Source organism: Pogoniulus pusillus, chromosome 1, assembly GCF_015220805.1.
Source record: "Pogoniulus pusillus isolate bPogPus1 chromosome 1, bPogPus1.pri, whole genome shotgun sequence".
Classification (NCBI taxonomy): domain Eukaryota; kingdom Metazoa; phylum Chordata; class Aves; order Piciformes; family Lybiidae; genus Pogoniulus; species Pogoniulus pusillus.
In genome coordinates, this window is record NC_087264.1 from 34,855,680 (window position 1) to 34,868,796 (window position 13,117).

Here is a 13,117-nt window from a genome sequence, read left to right on the forward strand (position 1 = left end):
CTAGGAGGGATGAAATGACCACAAACCAGGCTTAATAATAAAAGCTGTTCCAAAAGCTACTTAAGGAACTCATTATTCCTCTCCACGCATGCAATTTGAGTACTGTTCAAAAGAGGTCTTGATTATTTGTATGGAAACTTAAAACACAGATTATAAATAAAAAGCATTAAAAGATGTAATGTAGGATATAGGCAAGACACAAAGCATACATTTCCCTTAGTTTGTATATCTAACTGTATCACTTAATATTCCTATAGAACAACTTTCTATGAAAGTGTTTTCAGATATTAAAAAGGTCATCTAAAGTTTATGTGCTACATTTTGACTTTGATAATTCAAAATTCATAGAACAGATGCAAAGTAAACATTTTCCTGAGGCTAGTGAAACAGCACGGACAAATAGTATTCACTGTAAATAAAAGCACCTCATCTTCTCAGTCCAAATAATGATCACCAGGGTATACTCATAATTAAAGAAGAAAAAAAATCAAACAGGAAAAAAAAGGAGATATAAAACCAGTAAGATCACTTTTTAAGAAGGTCTATGTGCTCAACATTTTCAAAACTTTCTACTTAGAATACACAAAATACTAAAACTAAGAGAGAGGGAGAGGATAAAGGCTGCACAGAGCACTCGTAAAATACACCTAGCTGGTGACAAAGATCTCATCTGTGTCAATTAGTGATGATGAAGTCAAAAAACTGTTGCTGGAATGGAAGCAGGCTGATGAAGGCTTTCAAATTGAAGTGAGGGAGATCACCTTCACTATTTTTCTTAGCAGTTCTAACTACAGCCTTTCTCTCTGCATTTCATTCCTTTCTCCATTAGATATGACTTTCAACAGATAGTCATGTGTTGAACAAAGACATATTGATTTAATATGCTTGCTTTCTGGTTTATGTTAAGCTGTTTACTCACACAACCAGCAAGTTCTAAGCAAATCATCAAGTAGTCGAGAATCAGTAATTAACAACAATGTCAACTACTAGGGGAAATGAGTTTGTTGTGTTTGAACCAATGGGTGCAAGATCTGATAGGAGCTTTTCTAGCTTTTCTAACTTAGATAATGTGTTAAAAAGTGTTAGCACATACTGAATATTTGCATTATTTAAACATAAAGTATATTAATTTTTAACAGCAAATTAAAGTAAATTAGGTATTTATTAAGCATGAAACAGTTCTAAAAAGCATGGTATATATAACTTATTAGTTTCCATAAGGAAGGCAAAAAGAGACACAGCATGATGATTTGTGGACACAATGAACTGGACATATAATTTTTTTTGCTCAGAAATAAATGAGTATAATTAAAATACTGCTTAAAGTACAGTTTATTCATTTCAAAATAAGACATGATTTAAACTTACTTAAATCTCTTTAGCAGGTTTTTAGAGAGTCTTAATGTTACTTCATTCTTCATCAATAAATTTTCAATTCAAATCTATTTTTTATTACATCCACTACATAAAAAATGCCCTTATGTTACTGTCCACAAATACATGTCAAGATCTTTAAAGTAAACAGAGAAAGAAGCCTGTTTGCCATTCCTAGTTCGATATCCATCTAATTAAGCATGGGTTTAGGGATAATTCCACTCTAATTTGTAAATCATCCAGGAAGTAAATACGTGTGTGCATATATACATAAACATACATATACGAAGAGTTAAGCTGCCTACAAACACACCAGCTTGTATTCTTGATACTTATTAGTAAAATCAAAGTTTTTAAAAGACTCTTTTAACAAGATACTTCACTTTCATCAGAGATTTAAAAAGGACAGCAAAAGCTAATTAAAAGAAGAAAAATGTTTTTCATTCAGTGTACCAATTTCTAGCAAGAGTTAGGTATCTATGGTTATGAGTGTATATATGTGAATGAACGAATAAATCCTTAACCCACCATATCTTTTTCTCCAGTTTGCAAGCTGTCACCCGTGAAAAGTATGGTGTAGATGGTAGGATGATACTGTACCTGATTGGCTCTGGAGGTGGTCATGGGATCAGATGGAGAGGACTTGGTGGTAGTTGGGGAAGATGGCAATGTCTGGGAACAAAGCAGTTCAGGAGCAAATCAACCTTTACAAGCCTTAGACTGAACAGTTAAAAAAATAAATAAACCAACAAAAGTAACAGAACTAGAAAATTAAAAGAAACAAAAAATGCCTAAGACAAAATCTTTCTCCTACTCATTGGAACTTAATGGAATTTAAAGTCAATTGGATAAATAATGCATGTAAATATGCATGCTTATGCATGTAAAAACAAATTCATGACTTGAAATCAAGATGGTGAACTCACATAAATACTCAAAAATATGCTGACCACATGAGGAATACATTCTTTCCTCTCTCCTCCTCTTGGGGAAAATGAAGACTATAGCAAACAAAAATTCCAGCAAGTTCAATGAGCACACTAGAAACAGTTATCAGTTTACAAACAAACAGGGCCAACGTCTGAAAGAAGTTAAGAGGCATTTACTTTGGCACCTTATAATGCACCGCTCTATAGCACGGACTATAGCCAGCAAACTGCGTTTCGTGCATCACAACAGTTACACTTAAGCTACCAAGCCATGAGCAATACACTAACTTCTAAAATATTCATTGATTGTTGGGTTTTTTTTTTAATCAAGAGGCAGGTGGAAAAATGTAAACATCAATCTCACGATGGATGAATGTGCAACTAATATCATCACAACAGATTACTACTACATATATATGATCAGCATTGAAAATGTTCGTTTAGTTGAGCAAAGTTTAATAACTTGTCATCAGGCCTGTGTTCAAAATAAACACAAAAAATAATTAAGAGTCATATTTATTGATCATGTTTTCTAAATAATATACATATACTTAACATTAATGCTTGAACATGTCAAAAAAAAAAAAAAAAAAAAAGAAACCCAAAACAACCCCAAAAAATGCTGCTCTGGTTTCAAATTTTTATATACACATTTCTCTTTTCAAATGATTCAATTCTGACAAAGTAATTATTTGTTTTATAAATGTAGTAAAAATATAAAACTCCAAATTTCCAAACATAACATACAATACTTATTTCAAAGCATGTTGTTTTGACATAGATATATGTATTATAAAATATCCAAAAGTACACTACTTTAAGTGATAAGATGTTAAAATGCTGTACAACAATTTATCATATGCTCATAGAATTACTAACCAACACTACTTAGAAATAAATGAAGGCAAAATTCACACTCTCAGCAGTTCTGTTACTTACAAACATTGACAGTCCCTCATAAAATAGGTATACATAATTTTGCACTAAAACTCTTAATGCATATGAGTAAGCTGGGACACTGTGAATGCATAAAGTTGGGTACTAGAAAAATTTGGGCTTGTACATATGCACACACAAATATTTAACTGTATGTTCAGATTATTTTCTTTTTTTTTCCCCATAATTTGCACATAAACAAGCAGCCAAAATAGGAAAAAAAAACGTTAAGAAATAGACCCTCATTTTGTTTTTCCAACTCCTAACTTATGGTATAAAACAATGAAACACAAAATAAAACCTATACAGCTTATAGACCTGTAAGCATCAACTGTGACTCTTTCAGAGGCTTAATTTGAAAAGATAACTACCTGTATAGGGCATTATTAAAAATGTGTAGCTTGGCAAAATATTCTTGTCCAGCAGATGCTATACATTATGAAAATCAAGACAATTATAAAGGCCTCTCCCACGTCTCTGTACAGAATATAGAATTCATTTGTTAGGGGATAGAACTGTTTAGAAAAAGAAATGTCAGATTTTATGATAGCACAGGGCTAATTCTATTCAGCTATACATTTATACTGCTGATTTTAGTGAGATGATTCAGTATCCCTCTTACCAAACTCTGAAAGGAAATGGTTTTCATCTTGTAAGTGTAAACTAATGGGAAAACCAAAATGAAACCAAACCAAAAACCCAAGTGAAAACTCAAAAAACCAAAACACACCCCCCCAAAAAAAAAACCACAACAGAAAAAATACCCAAATAAACAAAAATATAAACCAATTCAGCAATAAAAAAACCCAAACAAAACGCACACACAAAAAAACCCCAACAAAACAAAGAAAAAACCCACAAAAACTCAAACCCAAGAAAAAAACAAAAACCCAAAACCAACCAACCAACCAAAAATCCCCACAACATCCAATCAAACAGAATAGCAAACTCAATCTTATCCTGAGAGGTTTTCTTTATTACAACTATATATATGTATGTATTTTATACAGTTATATATGTGAAAATGATCAGAGGCTGGAACACTTCTACATCAGCCAGGATGAGGGAGCTGGCGTTGTTCAGTCTGGAGAAGAGAAGGCTCTGGGGAGATCTAATAGTGGCCTTCCAGTACCTGAAAGAGGCTGCAAGAAGGCTGTTTAAAATGGCCTGTAGTGATAAGATGAGGGACAATAGTTTAAAATTAGAGAAGAGAAAATTTAGTTTGGTTGTGAGGAACAAGTTCTGCACCATGAGAGTGGTGGAACAATGGAACAGGTTGCCCGGGATGGTAGTTGAGGCTCCATCTCTGGAGATATTCCAGGTCAGGCTTGACAAGGCTGTGAGCAACCTGATCTAGTTGAGGATGTTCCTGCTGACTGCAGGGAGGTTGGACTAGATGACCTTTGGAGGTCCCTTCCATCCCAAAATATTCTATGACTCCATAATCAGTTTTGGTTTCTATATCTATACATATGTATGTATAAAAGTGTGTGTGTGTGTATATATATATGTATATGTACTTATATATACATATATGTATATATATGTACTTTTATACATATATATACACACACACATATATATACACACATATGAACAGACAGCATCTTGTGAAAATTCACATCTTTACATACTTCTGCATAATTCTAGAGACACATTAATTTATGGAGACACAGCTGTTTATTTCTTCAGTATGAAAGTAATACAAAGTAGTTTCTCGAAAATAAAGATAATGAAAAAATAAATAAAACCAGAAGTAGCTGGATTTTGCATAGAATTTCTACTGTCTGTTAAGCAATTTATTGATGCACTCTTTTTCACTTTGTAAAAACTTCTAGGCAAAATTACTTCTTAAAGAAACTTGGACAGAGCTCAATAATTCTGATTTATTCTGCAACATAGAATATATGGCAAGTGTTTTGCATTAGGCAAGCACTTGATTTTAGCTCTTATTAAGCTTCTGGGAATGAGATGCATAAAGTGATTAGAAATTGCAAGATTAATTTGCATTACAGAGGGTTTGTTGTTTTTTGGTTTTTTTTTTAACACACTTCTTGAGAGTGAAACCCACATACTATAAATGAAGCTTTCCTGGAACCTTAGGCTGACTAGGGATGGGGTTACAGAAAAAAGCCATTCAACATTTCTACTAGACATTACTAGTTGATTTTGTTGTTGTTTTATGCTATATCTTGAATAGCATAGTCCAAGCTGTGATAAAATTGGTGGTCTCTGTTTTTTCCAATATTACTTCCTTTCCTATTAATTATGAAACCAGGAATGGAAGGTATGAAAATATCATTTGCCTTTACTTTAAGCTTCCAGATTACATGTTTAAGAAAACCAATTTCAAGTGATAAAAAATAAGCTTCATTTTAGAAATTAAATGCAGTTTGAGTCATACTTGAGTTCAGTATTTTCTGAAAGTACAAGAAAATACTTCTTCCTTGTCTTGCACACAAGGATTGAGAGAGACGCTTCTCAAGCTGCCCAACGTACTAAAAAGGTGCAGATGTCAAAGCATCACACTTCCACGCTTCATACTTCAGAGAGACAGAGCAGCTGTAGCTGTATCACACCAGTACAGAACACATTTACTCCATCTGAAGTCATCCACAAAAGGTCTCTGAGCCCCATTCCTTCCATGAATTGTCTAATGAAGAGCTATGTGTAAACGACTAAAGTCACACCTTTATATATAATTTGTTCCATACTTACACCCTAGTTAATAAGCATTGTACTGAGACTGTTAATTCTCAGTACCTATTTTAGTATATTTATACACAGAAGAGTAGAAAGAAAAGTCAGAAAATGAGTACCATTTGGAAACAGAACTAGAGGCATGAAAGCATGTACAGGATATAATTTAAATGTGAAGATGAAACTGCATTTACAGCCTACAGATTTCTAGTTTCTCACTACAGGGCTTTCCAAACAAAGGAAATCTCAACAGCAACACACTTAATTGCAATTAATATTAACACTGAGCTTCGGTCTTGTATATACCAGTATTAGTGCTTTCAAAGTCACTTAAATTAACTTGATGACAAAACTAATTTGCCTAAGCCAGTGTTTTAATGCAGTTTAAGAAAAGGTGTTATGCTTTTTGAGTTGCATTAAACAGTTGACTAACTTCTGCAGCTAAAATGAGAAGCTGAAAGCACTGCAGTGCCCCATTGTGCTGAACAACATAAAAGACTGACTTCCTACACTTTCAACAGTATCAACTACGAGCCTTTCTAAACAGACTACTTCCTGTGCTAAACATATTTGAGTTTCCTTTTCATCTGCTGTGAAATCCATAACTCTGTAACTCTGGCACATGATTCTCATCTCAGTTATAACTAAAAATACATAACATTTCAAAAATTAATTTTTGAAAAAGAAATAATCAAGGATTAATAATTGATATACAATCCAGGCTGTAAGAAGACTAATGACTTCAATGATTTAATTTTGCTCACTACCTTTTCACGTTTGTAAAGAACAAATTGAACACAGTCTGGTGATACTCCAGCCTCTTCGATTTCGGTTTTGCCTTTGTGTAGAAGAATACACAGGGTGTGGGGCAATGCAAAAGAGTAGGAAAGTGAGCATATAGAGATGAAATATTTACTTACAGATGCTCATAGAGGTAATTTATCAGCATTTATAAACTCTTCAGCACCTGTCTTCAACAAAGTTTTGTAAGTATGATATACAAGAAAGACTACCTCATATTCAGACAAGGGACAAGAGTGGGTATGGAACTTAAAGCAAACCAGCAGGTATCATCTGGATCATCAGAGCAACTCTGGATGGAGAGAATGATTTAGGATGAAGATTACAATAAAATGGACAAAGAAGAATCAGGATCTTTATTTATTTTTTTTCCCTGAAAACTTGTTACAGTAACAAAGTACTACCACAAGATCTGGTGGTGTTATATAGAAACACAAGAAAACTCATGTAACCAGACATAGGCATCAAAACGCAACAAGATAGGGGCTGGAGATTCATGTCCAAACCTCTTATGTCCCAGAAGGAAAGAATGTGTCACATTTAGATTCTGAGCTACTATGGGATTTGGAAAACTATCACCAAACCTACAAAGAGATAATTTCTGAATTTTTTTTTTGATTCAAAATACTGCTGAAAACTTCTGCGCTGCTGAGTGCTGCGGTTCATCCCACAACAAAAGTTTCTATTCACATGCCACTTTTGAAGCACACAGAATGAATAGTTAATCATCAGCAACAGAGTTAACTGTGTTCATAAACCAAGGTTTTGTATATATACTGAGAGTATATCCAACACTGGTGAGATAAAACAGAGAATTTAAGCAGTGACCGGGCACTGGAATGAATTCAAGGGCACACAAAGACCAGGACATACTACACACATTTTATGGCATGTTAAAGTTTTGGGATGGGATCTAACTGTAGCTTTGATACTTTGTCCTCATGGCTTGTAAGCACACCTTATTATATTCTATTATTCATTGCAGAATGGTAGTTGGTGTGATTTTTCACCTGGTTTCAAAGGTGAGAAAAGTTTATGAGGAATTGTTGACTAGATTAAGAGATACAGTGAATCACAAAATAACTTGTTATTGTTTACCTCAAAGGAAAAATATTCTGGTGTTCAGTAAGGTTCATCTAGGTGAGAGAGTTTTGCCTTAAATGGATGACAAAAGCAAAAAGAAAAGTTCAGTCAGAAGGGAGAAATGTCAAAGAAACCAGTGAAGATTTCTTAAGAAAGGATAAACTTGGGGGTACTGGTAGATAAAACCCTGAATTTAAGACACCAGTGTGTGCTCACAGTACAGAAAGTAAACCACATCCTGAGACACATCCAACAAAAGTGTATCTAGCAGGTCAAGATGTGATAGTTCCCCCTTACTCTGCTCTGGTGAGACCCTACCTGAAGTACTGCATACAGCTCTGGAGTCCTCAGTGCATGACAAACATAAAACTATGGGAGTAGGTTCAGAGTAGGACCATGAAGATGATCAGTGGGCTGGAGAACAACAGGACAGGCTGAGAGAGTTGGGGATGTTTAGACTCCCAAAGAGAAGGCTCTGAAGGACCATAGAGCAGCCTTCCATTACTTAACAGGAGTCTACTGGAAAGACAAGGAAGGACTCTTTGTGAGAGAGCGTGGTGACAGGACAAAGGGTAATGGTTTTTACACCAAAAGAGGGTAAATTTAGATGTGACTTAAAGATGAAATATTTTACAGTAAGAGAGGGGAAAAACTGAAAAAGGTTGCCCAGAGAAGTTCTGGATGCCCCCATCCTGGAAACGTTTAAAGCCAGGTTGGATGAGGCTTTAAGCAATTTGATCTAGTCGAAGGTGTCCCTGCACATGGAGAAGGGACTGGAACTAGACGACCCTTAAGGTCCCTTCCATGAGACCCAACTCAGGATTCTATGAAGTCTTTTGAGTCATAAGTTTGAAGAACTTATATACTGTATTTTAAAACTAAAAAAATCCTTCATTTAAGCCAATATTTTCAGACCTGTATTCTTGAGGTCAGGTTCTACTTAAGCACTTTGAAGTATTTTTATTCAAAAAATAAGACTCTTTCATTTTAATACTTGTTTTATATGCTGAAGTTTTACTTGTGATTTTCAAGGAAGAAATTGTGAAACCTTTGTCCATGCTTCAATAGCTGAACATTTCACAGAATCATAGAACGAGTCAGGTTGGAAAGGATCTCAGAAGGCCAGATAAGGCACATAAGATCAGCTCTAAGTTCCCACATCTGCCCTTCCATGTCATGCACAGTTCTGCAAAGGTCATTGCTGATTCCATGTGTTTCCTGGACAGGATGCTACAACACCTGTTACCTCTGTAAAACAACTGAAAGAAGGAAAATTCAACTAGCTACAAAGAAGCTGCAATGGTTTCTGAAGAATGTGATGTGGTTAAGACCACATTAGGAAGTTCAATTTAGAGGTGAAATGTAAAGCTTTGTATGTTAAATTACAAAGCCAAAACAGCTCAGGCTCCTCACCACTTTATGAAGCCTGCATTCTGTTCTCCTGGGTTACAACAGATGCCTGAAAGAATTGGTGTGACACTTCAGACAATGAATGAAGAGTGGAAAGAGAGGTGAGTTGCTCAGAGCGGTTTCTAATAACTAGACAGGCACAGGAATTAGTTGGTTATCACAGAATGTTACATTGTGTGAAGATAAAAGATGGAAACATTCGTCAACTATCAGAGCTGCTTGAAGGAGAGAGCTACCTGCCATGGACTGATAAATGTATAGGATTTGCAGATGTGGAAAGATATAGTGAAGAAGGTTCAAAAGCAATCAGGTAGATTTGTTTGCAAATCTTCTGAAGCTGGAAGAGGTGTAGTTAGAGAGATCAGAATGTTTAGGTAGAGACTTCCATTACTAAGGACAAATGCCAGGCCAGACTTAGCCTTCATGCCTTTCCTGAAGAGAGAAAGTGCTGAAACTCTGTCAGCCAAGGGCTTAGCAATTGCTCTCCACTGAAACTGAAGCCAGAAGATATCCTTCCTAGCTCGATTCTTGGAGGCAGCCCAGGACATAGAAATGACAACAGAGAAATGGGAGGTAAATGCTCACATAGATGTGAATGGCATTGCAAGGCTTCAACTACAGGTATCTTCATTCATGGGGAGAAAATATTTTGGGTTTTTTTTTTGTAGAAACAGAGATAAAAAAACCAAGAGAAATATCTTCAAGTTCCTCATGAAAGTGAAGTTTACTATTTCAAATCAGCTCTTGATCTCAGATGCAGTTTGTTCTCCTCAGTCTGCAACATAATACTTTGGGTGCCAGACTCTGGAGTAATACTCCAAGACAGGAAGAACCCCATAAAATTTGTGTCAAATAAGAAATGCTAATTGAACAAGGCTTATTTTTGCCTAGTTCATAATGACTTCTAGTATATATCCTGAACATTTTAACCAAACTGTGATCTGTCTGCTACTAAAACCAAAACAGCAACGCTAGACTCTGAGATCACAATTACCTGTTATAGAAGATCCTTTCAATTTTTCTTAATAGAAGCCTTACATCTTTCATTAATATACAGGATACTCTGACACTGGTGGACACATTACTACACTGCAAACTCTAAGAACTGAGCTAACAATTTTACTTTTTGGTTAAAAAGAATGGATTTTAGATTTATTGAATTTATCATGTATGGATGTTGCTTTATTTAAAGAGAAGTTAAGCAATTTATTGTGGCTAAAACTGGTCGACATATGCATATCTCCATATATTTGCAGTCTTATGAATACACACCTGTATGTACACAGGTAATACATTAAAATTTTAAGATGTAGAGCCAGTCACTAAATAACAGCATTGTAAGGTATACATTTTATTTAGCCAATGTCTTAACTTCACTAGCAGCAGCTGTGACCAGTAATTCATCTCTCCATAATTAACATAAAATTCCGAACCTGGAAGTGCTTGAAAACAACCAAACCAACCAACCAACCAACCTCCCCCAACCAACCAACCAAACCGGGGAAAAAAATAATCACAAACAAAATGAAAATGAAACAAAACACAAAAAATAACCCAAAACAAGCAAACAAGCAAAGGAAAAAAAAGAAAAAGAAACTCAAAGTCTCATCAACTATGCAAGTAAGTTTTTTGATGCAATACTATGGACAGAGAAGCTATATTAACTTCAGATACAAGACTGGAAGGACTTAGGCATATGACTAAACACCTCTGTAATCTAGTTTATCAGGATCTTACTGACTTATCTAAAACTTAGCTTCATTTTGTTGCAAAGAGGAAACCCACTTTCATTGTAATAAAGAACACTCAGTTCGCATAGGGTTAAGAAGTATTGGCATAAAACCTACCATTTTATGAGCAGAGAAGCCATTCAAAATACAGATTGCTTCAGCTGTTCCTCTTAATCTCAGGCATAATCATTGTCATGTCTGACAATTGAGAAACTAAGTCTATAAAATTGGGGCTTTACCTTTTAGAAATTTCTTAGACATTGTCTAGAGTGTTTTTTTATGTAGAAGTATCACATATACAGAAAAAAGAAGCAGTAAATATTAGAAATCATATACAATGTCTTATGCACAGTTTCATCCACCTAGAGCAGTCTGATCATTCCAAACTCATCCTGTTCACACACATCTTCATAAAAGCATTCTATGTCACTATATACAAAGCAAAGTCATTGTAGACAGTTAGCAAATTACTTCATAAACCAATGAATCTTTCTAGTGTAGAAAGACAAAATAATCTTTGCCCACATAAGATCAGAGAGAAACTAGAATCTATCCTCTATAGGATAGAAAGATAAGATTTTACTTCGCTTGTTTCTTTCTTCATCTTTTTCCTTATTCAATACAACCAAAACCAGTTGTAAATCCTCTATGACACATATTTCACATTCTCCTTTCTGGGCAATTTAGTTTTTTTTTTTTTTAATTAAAGGAAGATAGAATAAGCTAAAGTATACTTTACCAATAATACTTTGCAAATAGATTTTGCATTGCCCATAGATTTTGGGGGAAAAATACCCAACAGTGTAGAACAGGCAAAAAGATGCCATAAAATTAAATTGTAGAAAACACCTCAAATAAATGGTATTTTCAAGTTTTACAGGTCAGGTTTCAAGGGTCTAAAAAAAAAAAGTTACCATTTTTTGTTTTATTTTGTACACACAGAAGTAGGAAACAGGCAGTTAATCTGTGATTAACGTTTTACAAAGAAGTTCATCAGTTAAGATTATAGTTCAGTGATCTCTGACTAAAACCTAGAAGCGTATTATTATCACCTTACAGGATAAAGAAAAGTTTATGAAAGAAACACATTAAAGCACCTCACTGAAACTGAAAAAAACCTCTCTCTGAAAGAACTGCTGAGAAACATGGAACACACAAGTACAAGGAAAAAGAGGAGCAGCAAACTGCTTAAGGGTAAAATAACATTTCCATAAAGAACATGTTATGTTCACCCCTTCCAGCCTTTAAGCTTTAGAATTTCTAAGGAGCTGCTGTGGCTCTCTATTCCCAATCAAAAACTCACTTGTTTGATGCGGTCTGGATTAACAGTGGTCTGAGGCTGTAGAATGCTGACAGGCTCTGTCTTGGCCACATTTTGAGGCATTTCTCGGATCTTCTCTGCAATGAAGCCATGAACTGCGTTTAGTGCTTCAACTGTTCCCTGGATCAGACACACCCGCTCTGTAGTACCTGCAAGCACAAAAAGTTGATCTGAATGAAGTGGATTCTTCAAAATCCCACAAAGTGCTTCTACTATGGCACAAAGACAGCACTTAAAAGCAATCCTGCAAAACTAGAAATATCTCCAGGAACAGACAAATGCACCGAGAGATTTCCAGAAAATGACCTACAGATGATGGATCTGAAGATGCTCTTTGTCCAGATCCTACAACACAACTTCCCAGTCCAAACTGCAAAACGTCAGCAAATATGATAAGTGTGTGCAGAATCGCAGAATTATTGAGGCTGGAATAAGTCTTTGAGATCATCAAGTCCAGCCTGTGACCTAACACCACCACACTGACCAGACCGTGGCACAAAGTGCCACATCCAAGCTTTCCTTAAACACCTCCAGAGATAGCAACTCCACCACCCTCCTGGGCAGGCCATTCCAATGTCTAATTACGTTTTCTGTGAGGAAGTCTTTCCTAACATCCAATCTCAACCTCCCCTGGCTCAGCTTCAGGCCATACCCTCTTGCCTTGTCACAAGTTGCCTGGGAGAAAAGCCTGACCCCCACCTGATTGCAACTTCCCTTCAGGTAGTTTCCTTCAGGTAGAATACATGTCTTTTAAGTTAGTTTGACCTAATTCTAGATTATTCTAAAATGCGGTATAAACTGTATTATATTTGTACAGTAACATGATATTGAAC

The 13,117-nt window shown here is 35.4% G+C and overlaps 1 protein-coding gene across 2 annotated transcripts in view; it reads right to left on the minus strand.

Annotated features, from left to right (window-relative positions):
- Positions 1 to 13,117, minus strand: part of NOVA1 (NOVA alternative splicing regulator 1) — a 155,164-nt gene that overhangs the window by 23,857 nt on the left and 118,190 nt on the right. Inside the window, exons 3-4 of one of the 2 annotated variants that reach the window (XM_064148203.1) lie at positions 12,267 to 12,433; positions 1,975 to 2,046 (exon numbers count right to left, since the gene is read on the minus strand). In XM_064148203.1, the coding sequence (XP_064004273.1) occupies positions 1,975 to 2,046; positions 12,267 to 12,433 (239 nt within the window). The remainder of the gene's footprint in view (positions 1 to 1,974; positions 2,047 to 12,266; positions 12,434 to 13,117) is intronic. The other variant, XM_064148213.1, reaches the window with a different exon arrangement.